General features: G+C 34.5%; 4 protein-coding genes and 1 pseudogene across 6 annotated transcripts; 2 read left to right on the top strand and 3 right to left on the bottom strand.

Annotated features, from left to right (window-relative positions):
• The first annotated feature begins 763 nt into the window (after positions 1 to 763).
• Positions 764 to 6,163, top strand: LOC137816479 (uncharacterized). Of its 2 annotated transcripts, XM_068619629.2 has the most exons (3): positions 764 to 1,299; positions 4,888 to 5,072; positions 5,547 to 6,163. In XM_068619629.2, exons 2-3 carry the CDS (start codon positions 4,908 to 4,910, stop codon positions 5,997 to 5,999), a joined length of 618 nt encoding a protein of 205 aa, XP_068475730.1. In that variant the 5' UTR covers positions 764 to 1,299; positions 4,888 to 4,907; the 3' UTR covers positions 6,000 to 6,163. The 2 variants fall into 2 exon arrangements, with proteins under 2 accessions (XP_068475730.1, XP_090154070.1); XM_090297944.1 differs by lacking the exon at positions 764 to 1,299 and having other exon boundaries at positions 3,571 to 5,072.
• A 558-nt stretch (positions 6,164 to 6,721) lies between these two features.
• LOC137816485 (uncharacterized) lies at positions 6,722 to 9,558 on the bottom strand. Its single transcript, XM_068619637.2, has 3 exons — positions 7,921 to 9,558; positions 7,410 to 7,809; positions 6,722 to 7,337 (listed from the first exon to the last, which is right to left on the bottom strand). Exons 1-3 carry the CDS (start codon positions 9,354 to 9,356, stop codon positions 6,969 to 6,971), a joined length of 2,205 nt encoding a protein of 734 aa, XP_068475738.2. The 5' UTR covers positions 9,357 to 9,558; the 3' UTR covers positions 6,722 to 6,968.
• A 706-nt stretch (positions 9,559 to 10,264) lies between these two features.
• Positions 10,265 to 12,999, bottom strand: SDH5 (succinate dehydrogenase 5). Its single transcript, XM_068619638.2, has 4 exons — positions 12,622 to 12,999; positions 11,545 to 11,855; positions 11,258 to 11,443; positions 10,265 to 10,529 (listed from the first exon to the last, which is right to left on the bottom strand). The coding sequence occupies exons 1-4, from the start codon at positions 12,764 to 12,766 to the stop codon at positions 10,473 to 10,475; spliced, it is 699 nt and encodes a 232-aa protein (XP_068475739.1). The 5' UTR covers positions 12,767 to 12,999; the 3' UTR covers positions 10,265 to 10,472.
• A 1,726-nt stretch (positions 13,000 to 14,725) lies between these two features.
• On the top strand, positions 14,726 to 15,877 carry LOC137816477 (putative carboxylesterase 13 pseudogene; annotated as a pseudogene). The gene has a single exon (XR_016518295.1). The product of XR_016518295.1 is annotated as a putative carboxylesterase 13 pseudogene (transcript).
• Positions 15,878 to 16,023: 146 nt separating this feature from the next.
• LOC137816478 (26S proteasome non-ATPase regulatory subunit 14 homolog) lies at positions 16,024 to 19,315 on the bottom strand. Its single transcript, XM_068619628.1, has 6 exons — positions 19,026 to 19,315; positions 18,763 to 18,940; positions 18,573 to 18,654; positions 17,377 to 17,553; positions 17,116 to 17,283; positions 16,024 to 16,425 (listed from the first exon to the last, which is right to left on the bottom strand). The coding sequence occupies exons 1-6, from the start codon at positions 19,165 to 19,167 to the stop codon at positions 16,234 to 16,236; spliced, it is 939 nt and encodes a 312-aa protein (XP_068475729.1). The 5' UTR covers positions 19,168 to 19,315; the 3' UTR covers positions 16,024 to 16,233.
• Between the last annotated feature and the right edge of the window lie 619 nt (positions 19,316 to 19,934).

Genomic DNA, 19,934 nt, shown 5'->3' with positions numbered 1-19,934 from the left:
TCTCTGTCTTCCATTTGATCCATTATAATCATAGTGCATGCATGTGAATATATAAATAGAACATTGTCTGATTATTTTTTAATTTGTCAGTTCCAATTTCAAGTCATGTTAATTACTTTTTTTTGGTATCAATTATATTCATTTGTCTTTTACTCTTTAAATAGTTTACACACATATATTTGCTCTATGAAGAAAGAAAGTAATAAAATAGAACATTGAAAAAGGGGGTTTATTGATAAATTTATTCAAACCAAGCGTAATTCTTGAACATGTTTCTAAACGATTGATAAATTATTTTTTATTATTTAATTTTAGAAAAAAATTATTTATATGTATGACCATTATAGTTTAAAATAATCTTAATTATTTTTAATTAGTTATCTTTAATTAGATTCTCAAACTATTTGTACATTTATTAAAAACGATAAAGAAATTAATTTAACACTCTCATTTAATTACAAATAACTTTTATTATTAGTATTATTAAAATAAAAGATTATGCATTGGCAATATAAAATAATTGTATACTATCATCTAATTATGAGTATATAATAAGTTTATTGATATTTAAAAGTTATATAAAGTATAATTCTTTTATCAGATGGTCATAAAACACTTTTTGAATATGTAAATCTGTATGGTTTTTGTAATTATTATTTAATTATCAAAACTTGTTCAAACTATTTATTTATTTATATTTTTTCAATAACAATAGTATAAAAATTGAGAATTGTGCTTAAACAAAATTGTTTAGGAATATGTTCACAACAAATAATTTCAGACGCTTTTGAGCAACTTTTCCCCTTTGTTAACAGTCTTTCATCGTTTTTCTCTTTTTCTCGTCAATTACTAACCGATTAACGGGATCTCGTGGACATGGGTTCAGGTTCGGGTTCAAGTTCGGGTTCGGGTTCGGGTTCGGATAGAGTCCACCTCTGGAACGTGTTCGACGGCGTGAAGATAATCGCGGCGACGCCGGAGGCGCTGATGGCGGAGATCGATTCCGCGATCTCGGCTCTGGAACACTCACGCGCCACCGCTATGCTCGACGCCGACGAGGGATACGACGCGCGCGTGGCCGATGAGGCATACAAGGCGGGCTGCGCCGCCCTCGCCGCCGGCAAGCTGGACGAGGCGCTCCAATCTCTGAACCTCTCTCTCGCGAAGTGCCCTCCCGACAAGGCCTCCGCGCTCGCAAAACTCAACTCGCTCATCGCTCTCGCCTCTCGCCACCTTCCAGCCTCCTCCAAATGACAACGCGTCGTTTCGTTTCGTCACGATTCTGGTGAATCTTGAACTGTAAGTTCTTTCGAATTGATCTTGTTTTTCTGTATCACTATTGTTCGGAATATGATTGTGATCGATGATACCTGGTTTTGTTACTCCCAAATTCTACCTATAGCAACATTGACAGGGAATGTATTTTCTCAAGTAAGAACAAAATATCACCGTTCCTATTGAATTGAAACAAGCAATGTAAAATTCACCATAAAATTTGCCATTATTTATTGTTAACAACATCTTAGAATGTAGCATCCATGAAGAATCAATGACAAATACATTGATTCTTGATAATTTCACATAAAAGTTTTACTCAGAAACTCAATTTTGTAGAAGAAAAATTACTTGCAGAAACTCAGTTTTGTACATATGAGTTAGATCCAAACTTAACTTTGGATTAGAGATGATTGTAATGGATTGTTTGAGCTGATTTTCAGGGGATGACAAAGGAAGTTCTTAGGGTTTTCACTGGTGTTACTTTTCGCCAATTAAGAGTGAGATTTGCAGTGAAAGTCAAGCTCAAACTGGTATATACATGTTTGAAAAATTATCCCTCCAACAATGAATCCATCACTTGCACATTTTTGCTCCTCTAATTGGCTCACCCAAGAACAAATCTTGCATTCTTCAACCCTCATCCACCTTAATTCTTCACTCCCAGCAATGAATTCTTGATCCATAAAGTGAATTTTACAATCACAACTGAAATACATAATCATAGGCATGTTTTATAATCGATTATATAACCATAAAATGTATTATAATTTGATTTAGTGTGTACACATATTGATTATGTATGCATTAATATCACTGTTTCAAGGAAATGGAAAGTGACATACATGATTATGGACTTGTGGAAGATAATCAAATATGCATACATCAACATTTTATTTTGAAATTTAAAATTAAAATGATATGGATTTGAAAGATATAGTGATTTTTTTCATAACAAATACCTTTTCATTTTTTTCCCCTTTCATTCCAATGGAAGATCTGCATATATAAATTGTTTACTCACTTTTACTTAGTATAACCACTTCATTTTTCAGTATATTTTATTCTCTTTTCACTTTCTCATTTTTTTTTCCATATTATTAAAAGAACTTCAGTAATTTTTTTCCATGTTATTCTAAAATAACTTAAGTCACGGTTTTTTCCCTATATTATTCTAAAAGAACTTAATCATTTTTTTTCTATATTATTTTAAAAGAACTTAATTCACTATTTTTTCTATATTATTCTAAAAGAACTTAAGTTTTGTGTCTAGATAAAAATGTTGAGTTTAGAGTGCTTGGAAATAATTGGTCTCACTAAATGATCTCTTATCTTGTTGATATGAGGAGAAAAAATAACAAAAAAAAGCAGACAATTTTCAACATGAAGAAAAAAAAAGATCAATTGAATATATATATCATTATATAAAGAATATATTTTTTAATAATCTTTAATGTTTTATTTTTATTTGACAATTTATCGTTTTATAATATATATATATATATATATTATCTTTGTTGTAATTTTTTTATTAAATAATTTTATCTTTCAGTAAATAAAAACAATTTTTTATTTAATAAAAATGCGTTATTACTCTCTCCAAATATAAACATCTAAATTTTCACTTAAAATAATTAACACATATTTTTTAGAAATATATATGTATTTTAAAACTGAATTATTTAAATTTAAAAAATGAAAATGTCAGTTAAGTTTTCGCTACTGTATAATAAATGAGTATTTTGTAATTATTTTTAAATGTACATATACGAATTGTGGAATTGTGTTTTTGTAACTACTATGCTGTATACGTACTTTTTCACCATTTCTATCCTTATAAACATAATTAATTGAAAGATTAAAAATATCATAAAATTAATAAAATATAATTAATTATTTATCTATATATATTTTTTTATAGTTTTGATAGTAGTTTATTTTAATAATTACTTTTTAATTAAATATTTTTTTATTATAACAAAAAAGTAGACGCATGCGGAAATGCCATTTCTTTCCACTAATTTTAATATCATTAAATATTTACATTACATATATGTTATAAATATTTGAATATTTTTTCCATGTATATTCAAAATACGTAGTCTTTCCACATAATATATTAAATTGTAACATTTTCAATCATAATAATAATAAATAATTAATAAAATAAATTACTAATATTAAAAATAACTTATTTTTTCGTTTTTTTTGCTTAATCTAAATTATCTTAGTTTTCATTAGTTTTTTCTTCTTTCTTTTCCCTTTTTCATTCATTATCTCTCTATATTATAAAATCCAAATAAGGCATTCCTCTGCACTTTTTTTTGAATGACTCAGCAGAACTTTTACTTTTCTCTTTTCTCGAAATTAATCTTTTTGCACGTCCAACAGAATCTGCTTTGATGTCATGTCATGGGAGTCAATTTTAAGAGGGCCACTTAGGGCAAACCTTAGCGATTCTGTTGTCCCTTTCTGCATTATCTTTGCACCAAATAACTTCAATTGGAGGATTACTACTTACCATTTAACACAAATTTATCAGATATAGCACTTGCTTTTGTTGGGTGGCACGTCCTGTTAAGCATGACTTTAGCTTCAAGTGTAACTCTGAATAAGCACCACTACTTATACACAAAGATAATTAGATTAAAATAGATACAACAAAGTTTGCAACAAGTCATTGTTTAGACTTGAAGTGGGGTTGATCTTCTTATATAAGATTTCTGAATTTAAGACTTTAGGTATATAAAAATGTGATTGCAAGAAAAAATCACTTAGCCAGTTGGGTTTTTCTTGTGACAAATGTTAGAAATCAATAAAATTAGTCAAATTTTACCTATCCCTCCATACCTTCTTTCTGTAATTCGGTACATTTTTAATTCTAACAATATATTTGAGTAAGATGAAAAATGTGATATCTTATTTTTTCATATTCAAGTAGTGACGGTTGTTTTTGTTGATTGATTGTTAGTGGTGTTGAACGTTAACGATTAAGATAAATTTTATGTTATTTTTTATGGTGGTACAATTCAAAAGTCACAAAACTCAGAAAAAAAAATCAGCAAAACGAAAAATGGCATACAAAACTAAAAAAAAAAAAAAATTCACACTGAAAACATCGAACAGAGATAATTTTCTCGTTAACTATCTTTTACACACTCAAATAATGGAACTATTCTCTCTAACGCTAGAGTTATGTTTAGAAGAGAGATATGAGATGAAGAGGTTATCTAAAAAAACCCTTTTAGAATTTTTTAAAAACTTTAAAATAGAGGTTTTACAATTAATATGGACACGATAGGTGCGAGGTAGAGGAAGAATTTCACTAAAATTAACAAATACTTCTAATTGATAACATGGTTAAAAAAATAATGGACCAAAAAGAGTGAAGGGCTTGCTACTTGAAGCAGTCAAAGATACATTTGAAGACTAGGTGGATTTTCTTGCCATTCATTGAAAGTGTTTGTAGCCCATTTAACTTTCCTTTACCTTAAAGAACGGAAAGCTTAGTGGGGGTTTCAGTAACAGGCCACTATCAATGAAGCATATTAATTTGAGTATCAGCACACACCAAGTGTTTGTAATATATATCCTCTCATCTTATGTGAAAAGTTGATCAAGTAATTCCAAGCATGGGTGGTGTCTTCTACCATGAGGAGTCAGCGAACCATAACAAGAGATGCAAATTCCTTGCAGGGACTCTGAAAGAAGTATTTTCCCACTGTCAAACTTTTAGCCGCAGGCTTTCTACTGCAAGCCTTGAGGAGGAGTGCCCCATCATTGAAGATGTTGATGAGGTACATACATGAAGTACCTTCATCAAACCCTTCTGAAAAGTTCTTCACTTTGAAAAGTTCTTGAGAGGGGGTTTGAAAAAATGATTTTGAAGGAAAATTATTTTAACTAAAATTGATTTTAAAGTGACATGATTTATGTATTTTAAAAGCTAGTGATAAAATTCATCATGAAAATTTTTATCTACTAAGTTGTTTCAGCTCAATCAATTCTAAACTCAGAATCAGTTTTTCTACCTGAAACCAAACAGGAGAACATTTGTATAACATCACTATGAATATATCAATTATTATATGATCTTATTAGTTGTTATATGACTTCAGAATTCATCTCATATAAAACCAATATCTTTATTCTTCACAATCACGTCTCAACATGATTTTGGAAAACCAAACATGTTAATAAGGTGAATTCTATGTTGAGCTATGAAGTGATCTCAGTTGTTCTCATTGTTCTATGGTGTACTGTTTTCTCAGATGGTTGTTTCGGTAGTTAGAAGCCGAGCTATGGAGAAACAAAAGCTGAAGCCAAGCCCATTGAGAGATGACTTTTCCTGGACAGATTCTCCTGCAACAAGGGAACTGTATGTGACAATGGCATCACCACAACCAAGGGTGGTGATAGGTGATGGAGAAGATGATGAAAGAGAAGAGTTTTTCTCCGTCAAAAGTTGTCTGTCATGCTGTTCTTCGAATGCTGTGAGTGAGCAGCCATTTTTTTCTGTGAAGACCAACCTGTCTAGATGTTCAAGCATGAGTGGGGTTGACATGTCAGAGCATTGGAGGCGTTCAATAATTCAAGAGTTCTGCCACTGCCAAGGGTGGCCTTTTGGGCTGTGCCGGAAAGCTGTGCTACTTCCACCACTGCCTAAGTCACCATCTGAGTCATGGTTGTCACGCAAAATACAAAGAAGTACCAAAGTTATCTGAAGTTATTATACTTGCTCTGTCTTTTCTGTTCTAGTTATCTCTAGTGTACTTGTAAGAGAAGTTAGTTGAAGATGATGGAATAATGGATATATAGCTCAAGCTACATATAGACTATGTTTAGTTTTAACATATACGAGAACTGAGATAAACAAACTCTTGCACAATTGCGTAACACTTGATTCATTAATCTGACAAGAATGACACGATCTTTGATTGCATACTGGTTGAATCGACCAGATTTAGATGTGAGCTATACGTTTATTCAATCAGATCAATTTATTAAAAGAACATCATAACTTCGATCTTTTTTATCTGATGGAGACAAAACTTATTCATATATTCACTACAGTCCCAGTTTATAGAATTGATGATTTGGAGCAGTTCTTGGTGCATATGGTGTGGTTCTTCTCATCTCATAACAAAGGGCATCAATTTTTAACTGTCGTTATAAAAGTAGCATCCCTCTATGAAATTAATTTATAAAATTATATACAATTTTTGATGTGATGAATTTAAAAATAAATATATATAATAAAAAGTAAGTTTAAAATTAAATGATATAAAAAAATTATTAAAATAATAGTATTGGTAATTGTATAAGAAATGTGGGTTATCAATGTACCATTAAAAAAAAAGAAAAAGGGTAACCATTTCACGTCTTTGTCTAATACAAATGTCAGCGCATTCTTTAATGAATATGCATTTCAGTAATTTATCATAACCATGGTTGTCAAACTCGCGAGTCTACGTAGACTCGTGGGAGCTCCGTAGACTCGACTCGTAGACTCGTAAGAGTCTACTTTCATATTAAAAAAAAAAAAATAGTGTAAATAACTACATTTAGTCCTGAATGAGAATTAATAATATACCAAATCATCTAACTTCAAAGTCTCAAATAAAGAAGGTCATACAAATACTACAAAAGTTAAATTGTTCAATTCAAGTCATAGAAATTAAATAATTAGAAATTCAAATTTCCATGTCCAATCCTCTAATGATATCCTCTCCATCATCTCCATCATCATCTCCATCATCATCTCCATCTTCATCTTCATCTTCATCCACATTGACATCAAAAGTCAAATTTTCAAGATCAAATGCATCTAGAGTTGGAACTGTTATTGCCGGATTTAAGTGAACATTTGCATCTTGAACTTGATCAATCTCATCAATATTATCTCCCTCTTCAGTTATCCATTCATCATCTGATTGAATATCATCAAAGGGAAGAGCAACTGTTTTTCTAATTTGCTTATTACTCAACTTCAAGTTGTACATGACATACACCAAATCATTCATCTTTTTCTGATGCAAACGGTTTCTTCTCTTTGTATGAACCTATATTAAAAAGGAAATTTAGTAACTAACCATATAAAACTAAATAAAGAAATTATAAATAACTTCAATTACCATTTCAAATGAGCTCCAATTTCGCTCACATCCAGAAGAGCTACAAGTCAAGCTTAGAATTCGGATAGCAAACCTCTTCAACTCAGGAGTTCTATACCCAAACATCTCCCACCATTCTCCAGGAAGTATTGTTTTTCTACTTTCCTTTGCGTCATCCATTGCAAAGGCTCCTCTACCAAAATGATACTCAACAAGTTGCACATTAATTATCCTTCTTTCAGCAGCATCCTTAACCAATCTTCTCATGGATGTATACAAGCCTTCTTTCACCTCAGGATCATCATATCTAAACTCAGGTTCATAATGGAATTGTGGATTAAGATAGTATGCAGCTGCATGCAGAGGCCTATGAAGTTGATTATCCCATCTTGCATCAATTATTTGCCAAACCTCTTCATAGCTACATACATTCATTCAATAGTAATCAATATCAACCAACCAACTATCATATAAGTAATAGAAGAAGAAGGAGTAATTAAATTTTTAAAGAGAAAAGCTATAAAATTTTTACCTTTTCTTAATATGATTAAAATTGTTCTTAATCTTCTCCTTTGCACGATCCATCTCTTCATATATGAAACCCATTGCAGGTTTTGCATCTGAATCCACCAATCTTAGGACCACCATAAGAGGGGCAGCAACTTTGAGGCACGTGGAGATATTCTTCCAAAATCGGTTGTCTAATATCATATTTTCAACCTTTTTCCCCTCTTGTGAAGTTCCAAATTTACTTGTTTTCCATTCTTCAGAACTGAACATGGTCAATAATGAGGCTTTCAGTTCATGAAGACAACCTAGAGTTAAATAAGCGGTGGCAAATCTAGTTACACCCGGTCTTATCAAGTCTCTTTCTTTTGTGAACTTCTTCAACATGCTGATTAGCATTGATCTGCCATAAATATAAGTGGTGATCTTTCTTCCTTTCTTGATAGTAAGCTCATGGACCTTCAACTTCTTTTCAAAATCTTCAAAAATCAAATCAATGCAGTGGGCAGCACATGGGGTCCAATACAAATGCTCCCTTTTTTGCATCAACAACTCTCCAGCTGCCTTGAAATTTGCAGCATTATCAGTCACCACTTGTACCACATTTTCTTCTCCAACTAATTCAACAACATCATCCAGCATCTTAAAAACTTTATCTGCAGTTTTTGATATGTCCGAGGTGTCCAATGAATACATAAAAACAGTCCCTTTAGGACTATTTACCAAGAAGTTGCAAATAGAACGCCTCTTTTTATCTGTCCACCCATCAGACATGATTGTGCAACCTGTTTTCTTCCACTCTTCCTTGTATTCTTGAAGCACTAAATCAGTTTTGTCAATTGCTTGCTTCAATAGTTTTTCTCTAATATCATGATAAGATGGAGGTTTATAGCCAGCTCCATATTTTCCAATCATTTCACACATCTTTGTAAAAGCTGGATTTTTAATTACATTAAACGGAATGGCACTTGTGTAAAAAAATTCAGCAACTTGAGCATCCACTTCTTCTTTATAACCTTTCTTCATCATTTGATTTATGGTAGCTTGAACTGCCCCCTTACTACCAACTTTTTCTTTTCCTTTAGAACCAAATATATGTTGTCTTTCTTCAAGCCCCTCACATCCTTGGTCTTCATCAATTATATTTAACTTTCTTTTTTTCAAAGAGGCTTGCTTAGCTTCTGCAACAATTTTTATCATCAAATCTCTTATTTCTTCTGGAACAGAATAACAAGGTTCAGAGTCCTCCCTAGTTCCAGCCAGATGATGTTTGAACCTAAAGATTCCTCCACTCATAGTCTTTGAACAATAACTACACTTCACTTTTTTACCATTGCCATTAATATCTATCACATGCTTCCATCCAACATCAGTTCTATTTCCTGGAGCATTTTTACTTCTATTAGAAGATGCAGATGTAGTTCTATTGAGCTCACTTGAATTTGATCCACTCCCAGACATTTCTTAACAAAAATACTGCTCCTCCAAATTCAATTTCTGTAAAAAAAAAACAAAAGTGCAGGGCAACCAGCAACTATTCTCAATTAAAAAACAGTCCATTCTGCAGCCAATTAAAAAAAAACAGAACCCTAATAATCCCTTCCCTTTCCTACCCTAATTTCACACCACCAAACTCTAACCTTATATGATGAGCAGCAACGCACCACCGCGACGCCCCACCTGCAGCAACGCGACACCACCACCTGCAGCAACTCCCGATGCGACCTCCGCAACGCACCACCGCGACGCCCCACTTGCAGCAACGCGACACCACCACCTACAGCAACTCCCGACGCGACCACCGCACCACCTACAGCAACCTGCAGCAACTCGCGACCACCACCACTGCAACTTGCGACGCGACCACCACCACCACTACAACTCACAACTCAATCGATCGCTGCTATGCTACACTCCACAGAACAAAACGGAAACACAAAACGAAATGCAAAAACCTAAGTTTTTTTATTTCATTCAGGCCCCCATTCAAAACGACACAGTTTTGTTTTTAAAAAAAAAACCCAGCTGGACTCGCCAACTCGGACCAGAGTCGCGAGTCCACACCGAGTCTACCGATTCCACACCGAGTCCACCGAGTTTACCTCAAAACCGAGTCTGCTACCGAGTTAACTCGGTAAGGCAAAGTGGAAACGTGAACTCGGACGAGTCAACGAGTTGACTCGCGAGTTTGACAACCATGATCATAACTGCTTGCAAGTATAACTTTTTGTTACGAGAAGCAAAATTTTGTGAATTTCAATAAATTTTAATGTATACATGTGATGAAAAGGTGTTGCTAGCTTTTCCTGTTCTGTTCGGAATGTTCTTGCAGGCTACATGCATTTATACAAATGAGTAGCTCGATATAATTAAATAACTTCTTGACTTGTCATTTACTTGTTAACTTGAGGAAAATGACATTCAAAATGAAAGAAAACGCTGTTTAAGGATAATCCCAGTTAACAGAGTTAAGCGCTCTTATTTCTATGCTATCAAACGCTTGACAACAAAAAGATCAGGAGAAAACCAATGGAAGGGTAACAAACAATTACATGCTCTGTTTCTTGAATCTTTCTTCTAAGCTCTTTGCTCAACATATGAACCCGCAAGTCCAGAAGTTCCAAGAACAGTAACCTGCAACAGAAACCTCAGATTTAGATAACGGAATGGGAATTGGTCTGTAATTTTGAATGTAGCAATGCTATTTGCCATGGAAGTAATTGAACAAAGGGTACCGCAAATGCTAAAAGTACTAACCAATCATGGTGGGAAAGAGAAAAAAAGAAAGTTGAAAAACAAAAAAAAAAACGCAATTGACTTATCACAACAAATTTCCTAACATTTTTTCTTCTTTTTTAGTTATTTTCTGAAGGTATATCCATGCTACTTACATTTTTCTTATTAATAACTATATAGGATAGATAGACTACCAACTAAACAATGCAAGGAGGAATTTAAAAAAGCACATGCAAAAAGTTAAAATGACATTCCAGAAAACAAGACACAATAACATTTGACAACACATTTTTCAAAGATCTAAAGAATTAAACCATGTTGCAACTTGCAAGTGCACACAAAAATTGGAAATCGGAGTTGTTGATGACATCTGCCGTGATGGTTTTGGGGATCCTTGCCATAAACTTCCACTGGTGTATCTTCAAATGGCAGTGCCATGGTGTTGGCCCCAGGGAATGACAGATTTTGGGTATGTCTCACCTCATATTCCTCATTCAATGATGGAAGTGAGATTTTATGCGTATGTCATGTGAGAAAAAGAGAGAGAAGCAGTACATATCCCATTGGCTACCATGCACAAACTACTATATAAATAGGCAATAACAAGTGAAAATGTTAGATGATACCTTTCCCCATTCAGCACCAAGGCCACTGCATCTCATCTTTAAGTTAATCATGCTTGCGCCCAACTCTATCTCCACCTTCTTCCGCAGATAATTCTCGTCCGGTCCAAAGGAATTCAAATAGGTGGAGTAACGATCAAAAATGAGATTAAGAGCATTTTTTATATGATTAGGCAATGGCTTTACATCCTACAAAAAGAAAACCAATCATTAGCAGCCTAATGTGATGGGAAAAATTGAATAGAATGCAATAGTGCAACTTTACAGGTGCAAGTTTAAACGAGAAATACCTCGCCGCTCACTCCAATGCTGTCATCAATTTCCAGTTTCAAGCTGACTAGAATCCCACCAAACTCCTCAACAGCTTCAGCTGCTCGGAACACATTCTCCACAACCTCCTTGCCAGCCTTGTCATCAGTGTTTCTAGACAACACATTCTTAACGTCATGAACAACAGAATCCGGAAGCTCACTCCAATTTACAGCCAACAAATCCTTGAAAGCATTGTACAGTTCAGGGTCTTTAATATTGGGCATGTGAGTCACATCTTCGCTAAAGAATCGCATGCTCCCTAAACCCATCGAGAAAGGAGACCTGCATTCTGTTCATGTTTTTCAGAAGCAAAACCAATTCAGCATACGACAGCCATCCTCAAACACAACACTCTAGCTCAATCAACAAAGATTCCATTTCGATAAATTTCTCACTAACACTTACAGAGGAATAAAATAAGAAGACAAAATAAACTAAACTTCTCTCATTAGTTAAAACTAATTGATGCACAATCTAATTTATAGACACATTCAGATTCAGCTTCTCCAGGGTTGATTTTAACTCATGCAAAACTAATTTTAACTCACAAGAGAAACCTAGCTAGTTCATTTTATCTTCTTATTTTCTATTCCAGCATGTTCTAATCGGGAAGTTCACCAAACAAGTCTCAAAAAACCTCAGCACTTCGAAAGTGAACCAGATACAACATTTTTTTCTTTGATGAATAACCAATTTCATCATGAAAGAGAACGATGCCACTAACAACACGAAAATCATCGTCAATTTGTTAACCAGAATACAGAGCCGGTACTATAACTACAGATTGATTCAATTGTGGAGTTAGTTACGAATCGAAGTATAAAAAATAATTCCAGTCACAATAATCGGAAGACGAACCGTATTACACCGTCTTATTGTCCGTATAAGCGTCATATACCAGTACATTGAAATTGAATCAGATTAATTGAATTTGAAAAAAAATGGATCGAATTGTGCGGGGAAAAGTGCGAACGACGTCGGATTAAAGAAAAAAGCGATGCGGAAGGAAAACCTAACAGAATAGAAAAGAGGAAACGGTAGGAGAGAGAAAGTACCTGAGGAAGAGGGAGAAGGAAAGTGATTGGGAGAATGAGAGAGAAGAGAGGTTGAAGGAAGGATATGCTTGGTGGAAGAAAAAGCGTGATAAGATCTGCAACTCAGTGATCGGAAAAGTGATCTGAGTCGCATCATTTTCTCCATTGTTCGTTCGTTTTTTCTTCTTCAAAGCCTGCAATAGGGAAAACTCAGAAGACGCACGCGACCTACAAACACTAACACAACACAACAAAACTTTCGTAAATAAGAATAGTATATTAAGCTATGCGTTTACAACTCTCAAATGATCGGATATACAAATAAGACACTAACACCCATATGACAATGGATGATGAAATATTGGTTCAAAATATATTTCTTCAATTTTTTTTTAATATGATTCTAACACAACAACATGTCTTTTTAAACCATTCATAAATTTCTATTAAAAAAAATTAAAACATATTTATCCACCTAAATCTCTAAAACTTTATTGTCAATTTATAATTATATAATATATATATTTATTTATAAATTATATAATATATATAGATTTGTATTTTTTATCTTACATTTATACGTCTCTCTGTCTGCATGTTGTATAAGCGTGTATGTTACATAAATATCAATAACTTTAAATACACGCAACATAGATTTTAATATAATTTTATTCTATATTTAAAGGGAAATTAAGAAAATTTGAACATTTAACTTAGCTAAAAAACACAAGTTATTACTACCTGTAACCCGATATTAATATATTGAAAAATTATACCTGAATAAGGTGGTTATATTTGAACATTTATTATTATTTGTTATCCATCTATTATATAAGGTGGTTATAACTAATAAAAGGAAATAGTAAGAATTGCAATATCAAGACCTTGTTCTCCTTCACACCAATTATTGGTTTAGTTTAAAAGAAAAATGAATTAAACTTTTCCAAAAACCTCATTGTTAGAAGAAAACTACATCTTGTTGTTTAATTACCATTGATTAAGTCAAATTACTAATTTTCTTATAACCAAAAAATAAAACATATTATACAAATATAAATATAATGCAAGATTTACATTACCTCCTATAAAACTTTATCACAAGTAAAACTCTCTTCACAATCCTAATTAAGATTTCAAACAACATATTTTAATATTTATTATTATTTTTACATCATAAATGACAAGTTAATTACATTAGTGAAAATATACTATGGAAATATCCGTCTATATCGATAATACTAGATACTTTTGAACCGAACTGTTACTCTCCATTAATGATCATAATAAACTCATAAACTTAAAGAATTTGAGAAGAGTTTAGAGTAACTAGAGATTGATTTGACAATTATCTTCAACCCCAACCTACTCCTAAATAAATCCTCATTTTCTTTCTCTCATGTTAAAATTATGTTTATTTATTTAATTATGGTATATATAATGTTGATAATAATTTTTTTATAACATTGATTTAAGATAATTGAAGGATTATTGATTACCTGGATCAGTCAACAAGTTCTTTTGTTTTGGATCCAGTTATATCTTAAATCTAAGAATGTATAGATCAAATTTAATTTAAACCTTCGTGAATAATAGGGTGCTATCTTTAGCAAGTCTAGCAAGAATAACACGAATGACGATTTCCTTAACAAAATTTTGAAAACTCAAAAACAATAGAATCCTTGATTTTTTTTATTTTTTATTTATAATGAGTCTCTTACCTTTCGAATAAGTTTTTTAACACTTAATTTAAAAATCACTGGCTGAAATCACTTTACTTTAAAACAGATAAACGATGAGTAGTTAAATTGAAAAACTAAAATAATCATCCGTGAGACAAAAGGTTTTTTTAAGATAAGATGGTAATTAATTCCAAAGTACTATTTAAGTTTTAATGAGTAAAAATATTGTAGTTTGATAATAGTATATGAAGAACATAATGAATGGCCGAGATTAGAAATTTTGCATGATGAAAGCTTATCCTATGGGTGGCCCAAGTAGCCACAAAACATAAGTGGAGCATGATACCTCTCCATCTACTTATCTATCTCACTCTGTTTCTCTCTTACTCTCACTCTGTTCCTCTCTCACTCTCACTCTGTTTCTGTCTCACTCATCAGTCACTCCCATGGACACCGATACCAACACACCGACCACCGCAGAGGCAGAAGTAGCACACGATTTCCCCGGTCTCATCCGCGTCTTCACCGATGGTCGCATTCAACGTTTCAAAGGAACCGACGTCGTTCCACCCTCCACCCCCACCACTCACCCTGTTTCCTCCAAAGACATCACTCTCCACCCTCATTCCACTCTCTCCGCTCGCCTCTTCCTCCCGCCGCCTCCATCCACCACCACCACCAACCACCGCCGCAAACTCCCTCTCCTGGTCTACTTCCACGGCGGCGCCTTCTGCACCTCCTCCCCCTTCACGTCAACCTACCACCACTACATCGCCGCTGTCGCCGCCGAAGCCAAGCTCGTCGCCGTCTCTGTCGAGTACAGGCTGGCCCCGGAGCACCCTATTCCGGCAGCGTACGAGGATTCATGGGCTGCACTGCAATGGGTAGCGTCACACCGCAGTAACAACGGACCAGAGCCTTGGTTGAATGAAAATGTAGACTTCGGAAGAGTTTTCTTGGCTGGGGACAGTGCTGGTGCCAACATAGTGCATAATTTAACTATGCTACTTGGGGATTCGGATTGGGACATTGGCATGGACATCCTAGGAGTTTGTCTTGTCCACCCGTATTTTTGGGGTTCGGTTCCTGCCGGATCCGAGACCATGGATTTGGATAAGAAGGGTGTGGTGGACCGGCTGTGGCCCTTTGTGTGTCCGGAGTCACCAGACAATGATGACCCACGGGTTAACCCGGTGGGGGAGGGAGCGCCGAGCTTGGCGTGGCTAGGGTGCAGGAGGGTGCTGGTGTGTGTGGCGGAGAAGGATGTGCTGAGGGAGAGAGGGTGGATTTACTACAATGCTTTGAGTAGGAGTGGGTGGATTGGGGTGGTGCAGATTGAGGAGACTCATGGGGAGGGTCATGCCTTTCATCTTCATGACTTGGCAAGTGAAAAGGCTCAGGATTTGATCAAAACCTTGGCTCTTTTCTTCAACAGAGATCCTCCTCCTTCAATTTAACGCACAGCTTGGAATTCTGTTTAACTTTCCTACCATGTAATTAGTTTTGTGCATACAGTACAAAGATTCAAGATTTTCAAAAGTCTGAAAAATGTCTCTACAAAACCACTCAAGAACAAGTTGTGTGAAACTAAAAATTAATTGACTATTTCTGGAGTAAAAAATGGATTAGTATTACCGATCTAACTACTCCTATTAATTCTAGAAATATATTATTCACTCAGGATGCAGTTTTAATGGATATGTTTCCAGGTACAACTGAAGCCAAAATAATAAACAAATAAAACTTTAGCGCACGATTAAGACTTTCATTACATTTAGATTAGAGAGATTAAAATATGATTCTCATCCTTTAAGATGTAACTTTGCTCCTGCATTTTAAAGAACACAAAATACAAATACCTGTGATAAAACAATTTCTGTTAAAAAACATGTCAAGAAATACATTGGACAATGAAATGTTGGTGTAAGGAGGAATACATTAGACAATGCTAACTCTAGAAAACAACTGTGTCGAGCATCATTCCCAAAGTCTGAACAATGTTTGATGACATCAAATTGGAAACGTGCTCTTCGAGGTGCTTCTTAGCATCTTGCCTTCCCACATTTGCAATTGCGAGTTTTTCTGGTGGCAGCTCATCTTCTTCCTGCACTGCCTTGTTGTACTTGGATGCTAAACTTAGCATCTCCTGCATCATCAGTAATAAAAATATTATCACCTGAATTTGTCATTCAGCTCAGTTTTTTAAAAAATGTAGGCATGTCGTAATCCCCCTCTTTTCAGTACCAAACTTTATCAAGACCGTGTCATTTGTTTCTCATTATTCATTTCCAAGATTGAAGTGATAATTCACATCCTCCTCCCTCACCATGCCAGAGCATGTTGGAGCAATGTAGTGCATCCAAATAGTTGTCCTTTCCATTCGTATTATGGGTAGATTAAAGTTCATGAGCTAATTTTTGTATTCTTATGTTTCTATAACTATCATGCACATTATACTACAATAATCAGTGAAAACCATTTTATTTGAAATCTCTTTAGGAGTGGTAGGGGAGTAGTAGTTCAGAGACAAGGAAACGAAAGAAAGAATCAAGAAATTAATCAATCAGTATAGCAAGTTTCTGAAATTTACTAAAACCATGTCAGCAGAATCTCCAATTGAGAACCATATCAATCATTCACTGTTGTGCGAAAAGTCAGGAAAGTGAGTGGCAACATTTAAACAGTGCTTTGCTTGTATTATTTGAGCAAGTCTCATGTATGCAATGAATTCAACAAAGAAAAAGTTTGAAAAAAAGTTGAACTGGGAAGAAGAAAACAGAAATTAAAAGGTTGAATGCTCAACATTTATATTTCACAATGAAAACTCTTAGCTGACCTGGACAGTCTGTTCATTAGTTTTAGAATGTGAATCAAAGCGCCTGAGTGTCAAACCATCAGTCCACTTCTTTTTGTGAAGGTTAAGCAACATCTTCTCTTCAAGTTCATTCTTTCTGTAATTAATTGCTATGGAATAATAATGTCTATTCAAGCCATGGATCAGAGCCTAAAAAGGAGTTTGCAAAGACAATAAGTAACAACAAAAGGAAAAAAACAGAGCAGCATCTATACGTTTAGAATGAAATAAAGGAACACTCACTTGGATAGATGGCTTGTTTAGATGGCCCAGGTTGGAAGTTGTCTGCCGTGGTTCCTGACCCAGCATCATAGTTTGTGGATTAATCAGCCGGAAAGCATCAATTACCACTTTGCCTTTAACACTCTGAATGGGATCCACCACCACAGCCACTGCACGTTGATTTAAAGCCTCAAAACTCTGCATTAGAAAGTACATATATGTTACATTTCTACAACCAAAATCCCTAATGGATTAAGGGCTTATAAAGGCTCCCTTAACTAAATTCAAGTCTAAACTTTCTAAATTCACATAAGTTTTAACCATTAATTATTCCGTTCATTCATAATTTATAAATTAAGCTATGAAATACATATCACAGTTTATCGATAGAAGAATGTTTAGTTTTTTCATTCTTGCAATTTAAGTAGCTACTATAGAATTAAGACAAGTTTTATGACTCAAACATTATTCCTTCCCGAATTTCCACCTGTTACGACTAGAATCAGTTCCAATCTAAGATTGGGATGCAATGAGATAGAGATACAATCCCACACCAAGCAATCCATCCCTCTCCCCTTTTGCACTTCCCTAGCATCTACTTAATAAAAATGAGTTTTAACCAATTAATGCTTCTTTCATTTGAAATTATGAACAGCCAAAGCACAGATATCACTTGTCTATACATCCATATTACCAATAAGTTATAACCGTAAACAATAAAAATGAAATCTAACAAATTGTTTACATAACCATACTGCAGACTTTTGTATCTCTCTTTCTCTCTCACACTATCCATCTGTAGTATTTTTCAAGAGATGTAACCAAGGTTTTAAAAATGGTTTACCACCGCTATTTTGGAGTCTCAGTGACCATAACCCAAAAACAATTGCGGCCACATTGGCCACGTTTGTTCACAACTAACGCACTATCAAGAATCACAACGAAACCGAGACTGAGATCATAATTTAAAACCTTGGATGTATCACAATTAGCATGTGCCTAATTTGTTTTGGTCAAGAACAGCAAAACAAATGTTATATGGATCACAGTGTCAGCCAGCACAATTATAGACTTTCATTTCAGAACAGAAAGCAAATTCATACACATCTATGAATTCCTCACTCAGTTTCAAATTTATTTTTTAAACACAAACAATGCACAATACCACAAACACATGACACCATAACGAACTAAAGACCAAAGAAACAGTAAAAAACCTGTTGGGTATTAATATCCACTCCAGAAAGCCAACACCCAAATCCAGGATGCGAGTGATACCACCCCACAACCATCTCCGGCCTGCAACAACAAACCGACAGCGTTTCAACTATCCACAAGTGAAACAAAAACCAGAAGCAAACCTTCTTTCACAGAAAGAAAGAAACTTTAACCGAACCCAAAAAGTACCTTCCAGTCTGCTTCAACATATCAAGCATATTAGTCTGAAAAACATGATCAACGGCTTCAACGCTAACACCGGTCCCACTCTGAGGCATCGCAAACACATCCACGACGCGCACGGTGTACTCATCCACGAACTCCCCCAACATCAGACCCATCACTTCCATGGGTACCCCAGCTCTTCCTGCACACAGATTAGGGTTTTTGAAAAAATTGGGCCAATAAAAACCAAGAAAAATGGAAGGCACAGAGAAAGAAGAAAAATGTACCGTGTTTGAGCATTTTGAGAAGCGCGAGAGAGGAGATGTAAACCTGCTCGGAGGAATCGAGGGTGGGGGAATCTGGTGGAGGGTGCCCTAGGGCTCCGCCTGCACCCGCAAACATCCTCTGAAGCCTCTCCATCCCTGACATGACGATGATGGTGATGGAAGGGACAAGGAACCTCAAATCTTAGTTTTCTTTTGTTTCACGAAAAGAAAGAATGCTTCTTTCGCTGTTATGTTGTTACTGTAAATGGTTCCGAAGTGAAGACGGTGATGATGGTTAAATACGACGTCGCAAGGGTGACGTTTCCATCAAGAAACTATGAAAAAAAAAGTCTGGTACTTTAATTCGGGCCCAAACGGCCCATTTATACGTTTTGTTAGTACTAGAATGATGGCATTTCCTTTTTCACCCCATATCTTCTTCCTACACCAAATATTTTTCAAATTACTTATTTTGTCCTTTGTGATTTATATGTATATAAAAGCTCCATTTTTCTTGCTGCCTCTCCGGTACTTTTGCTGCTGCTCTTTAATCTTAATTGGATATTAAGGTTTTGATTAAAGAATTAGTTGAAGTTTAAGATTTTTTTGTAAAGCTTGAAGGTGGGTAACTCATTTATCATTGATAGTTTTTTTTTTCTTCTATGGTTTTCGAACACGTTATGCTTGCGATGAATTTTGACATTTTTTAGATTGTGCAATTTGAAAGTCTTTTAGATTGAGTAATCAATAAGGCAAAATATTGAATTGATATTGTCCTCTTTCGAATTGTGTTTTCCAAAAATTTGAAAATAGTGATTTGGATTATACAATTTGCAATACATATTTGAATTTGAAAATTTTATTTCAAATTGTGATTCAAAATATTATTTTTATGTTTTAGATTGCATAATCCAAAATGTGTAATTTTTT

This window comes from Phaseolus vulgaris, chromosome 1 (assembly GCF_051622355.1).
Source record: "Phaseolus vulgaris cultivar YP4 chromosome 1, ASM5162235v1, whole genome shotgun sequence".
In the NCBI taxonomy this organism is placed as follows: Eukaryota; Viridiplantae; Streptophyta; class Magnoliopsida; order Fabales; family Fabaceae; genus Phaseolus; species Phaseolus vulgaris.
Note: the sequence above shows the minus strand (reverse complement) of the source record. Positions and strands in the feature narration are given on the sequence as shown.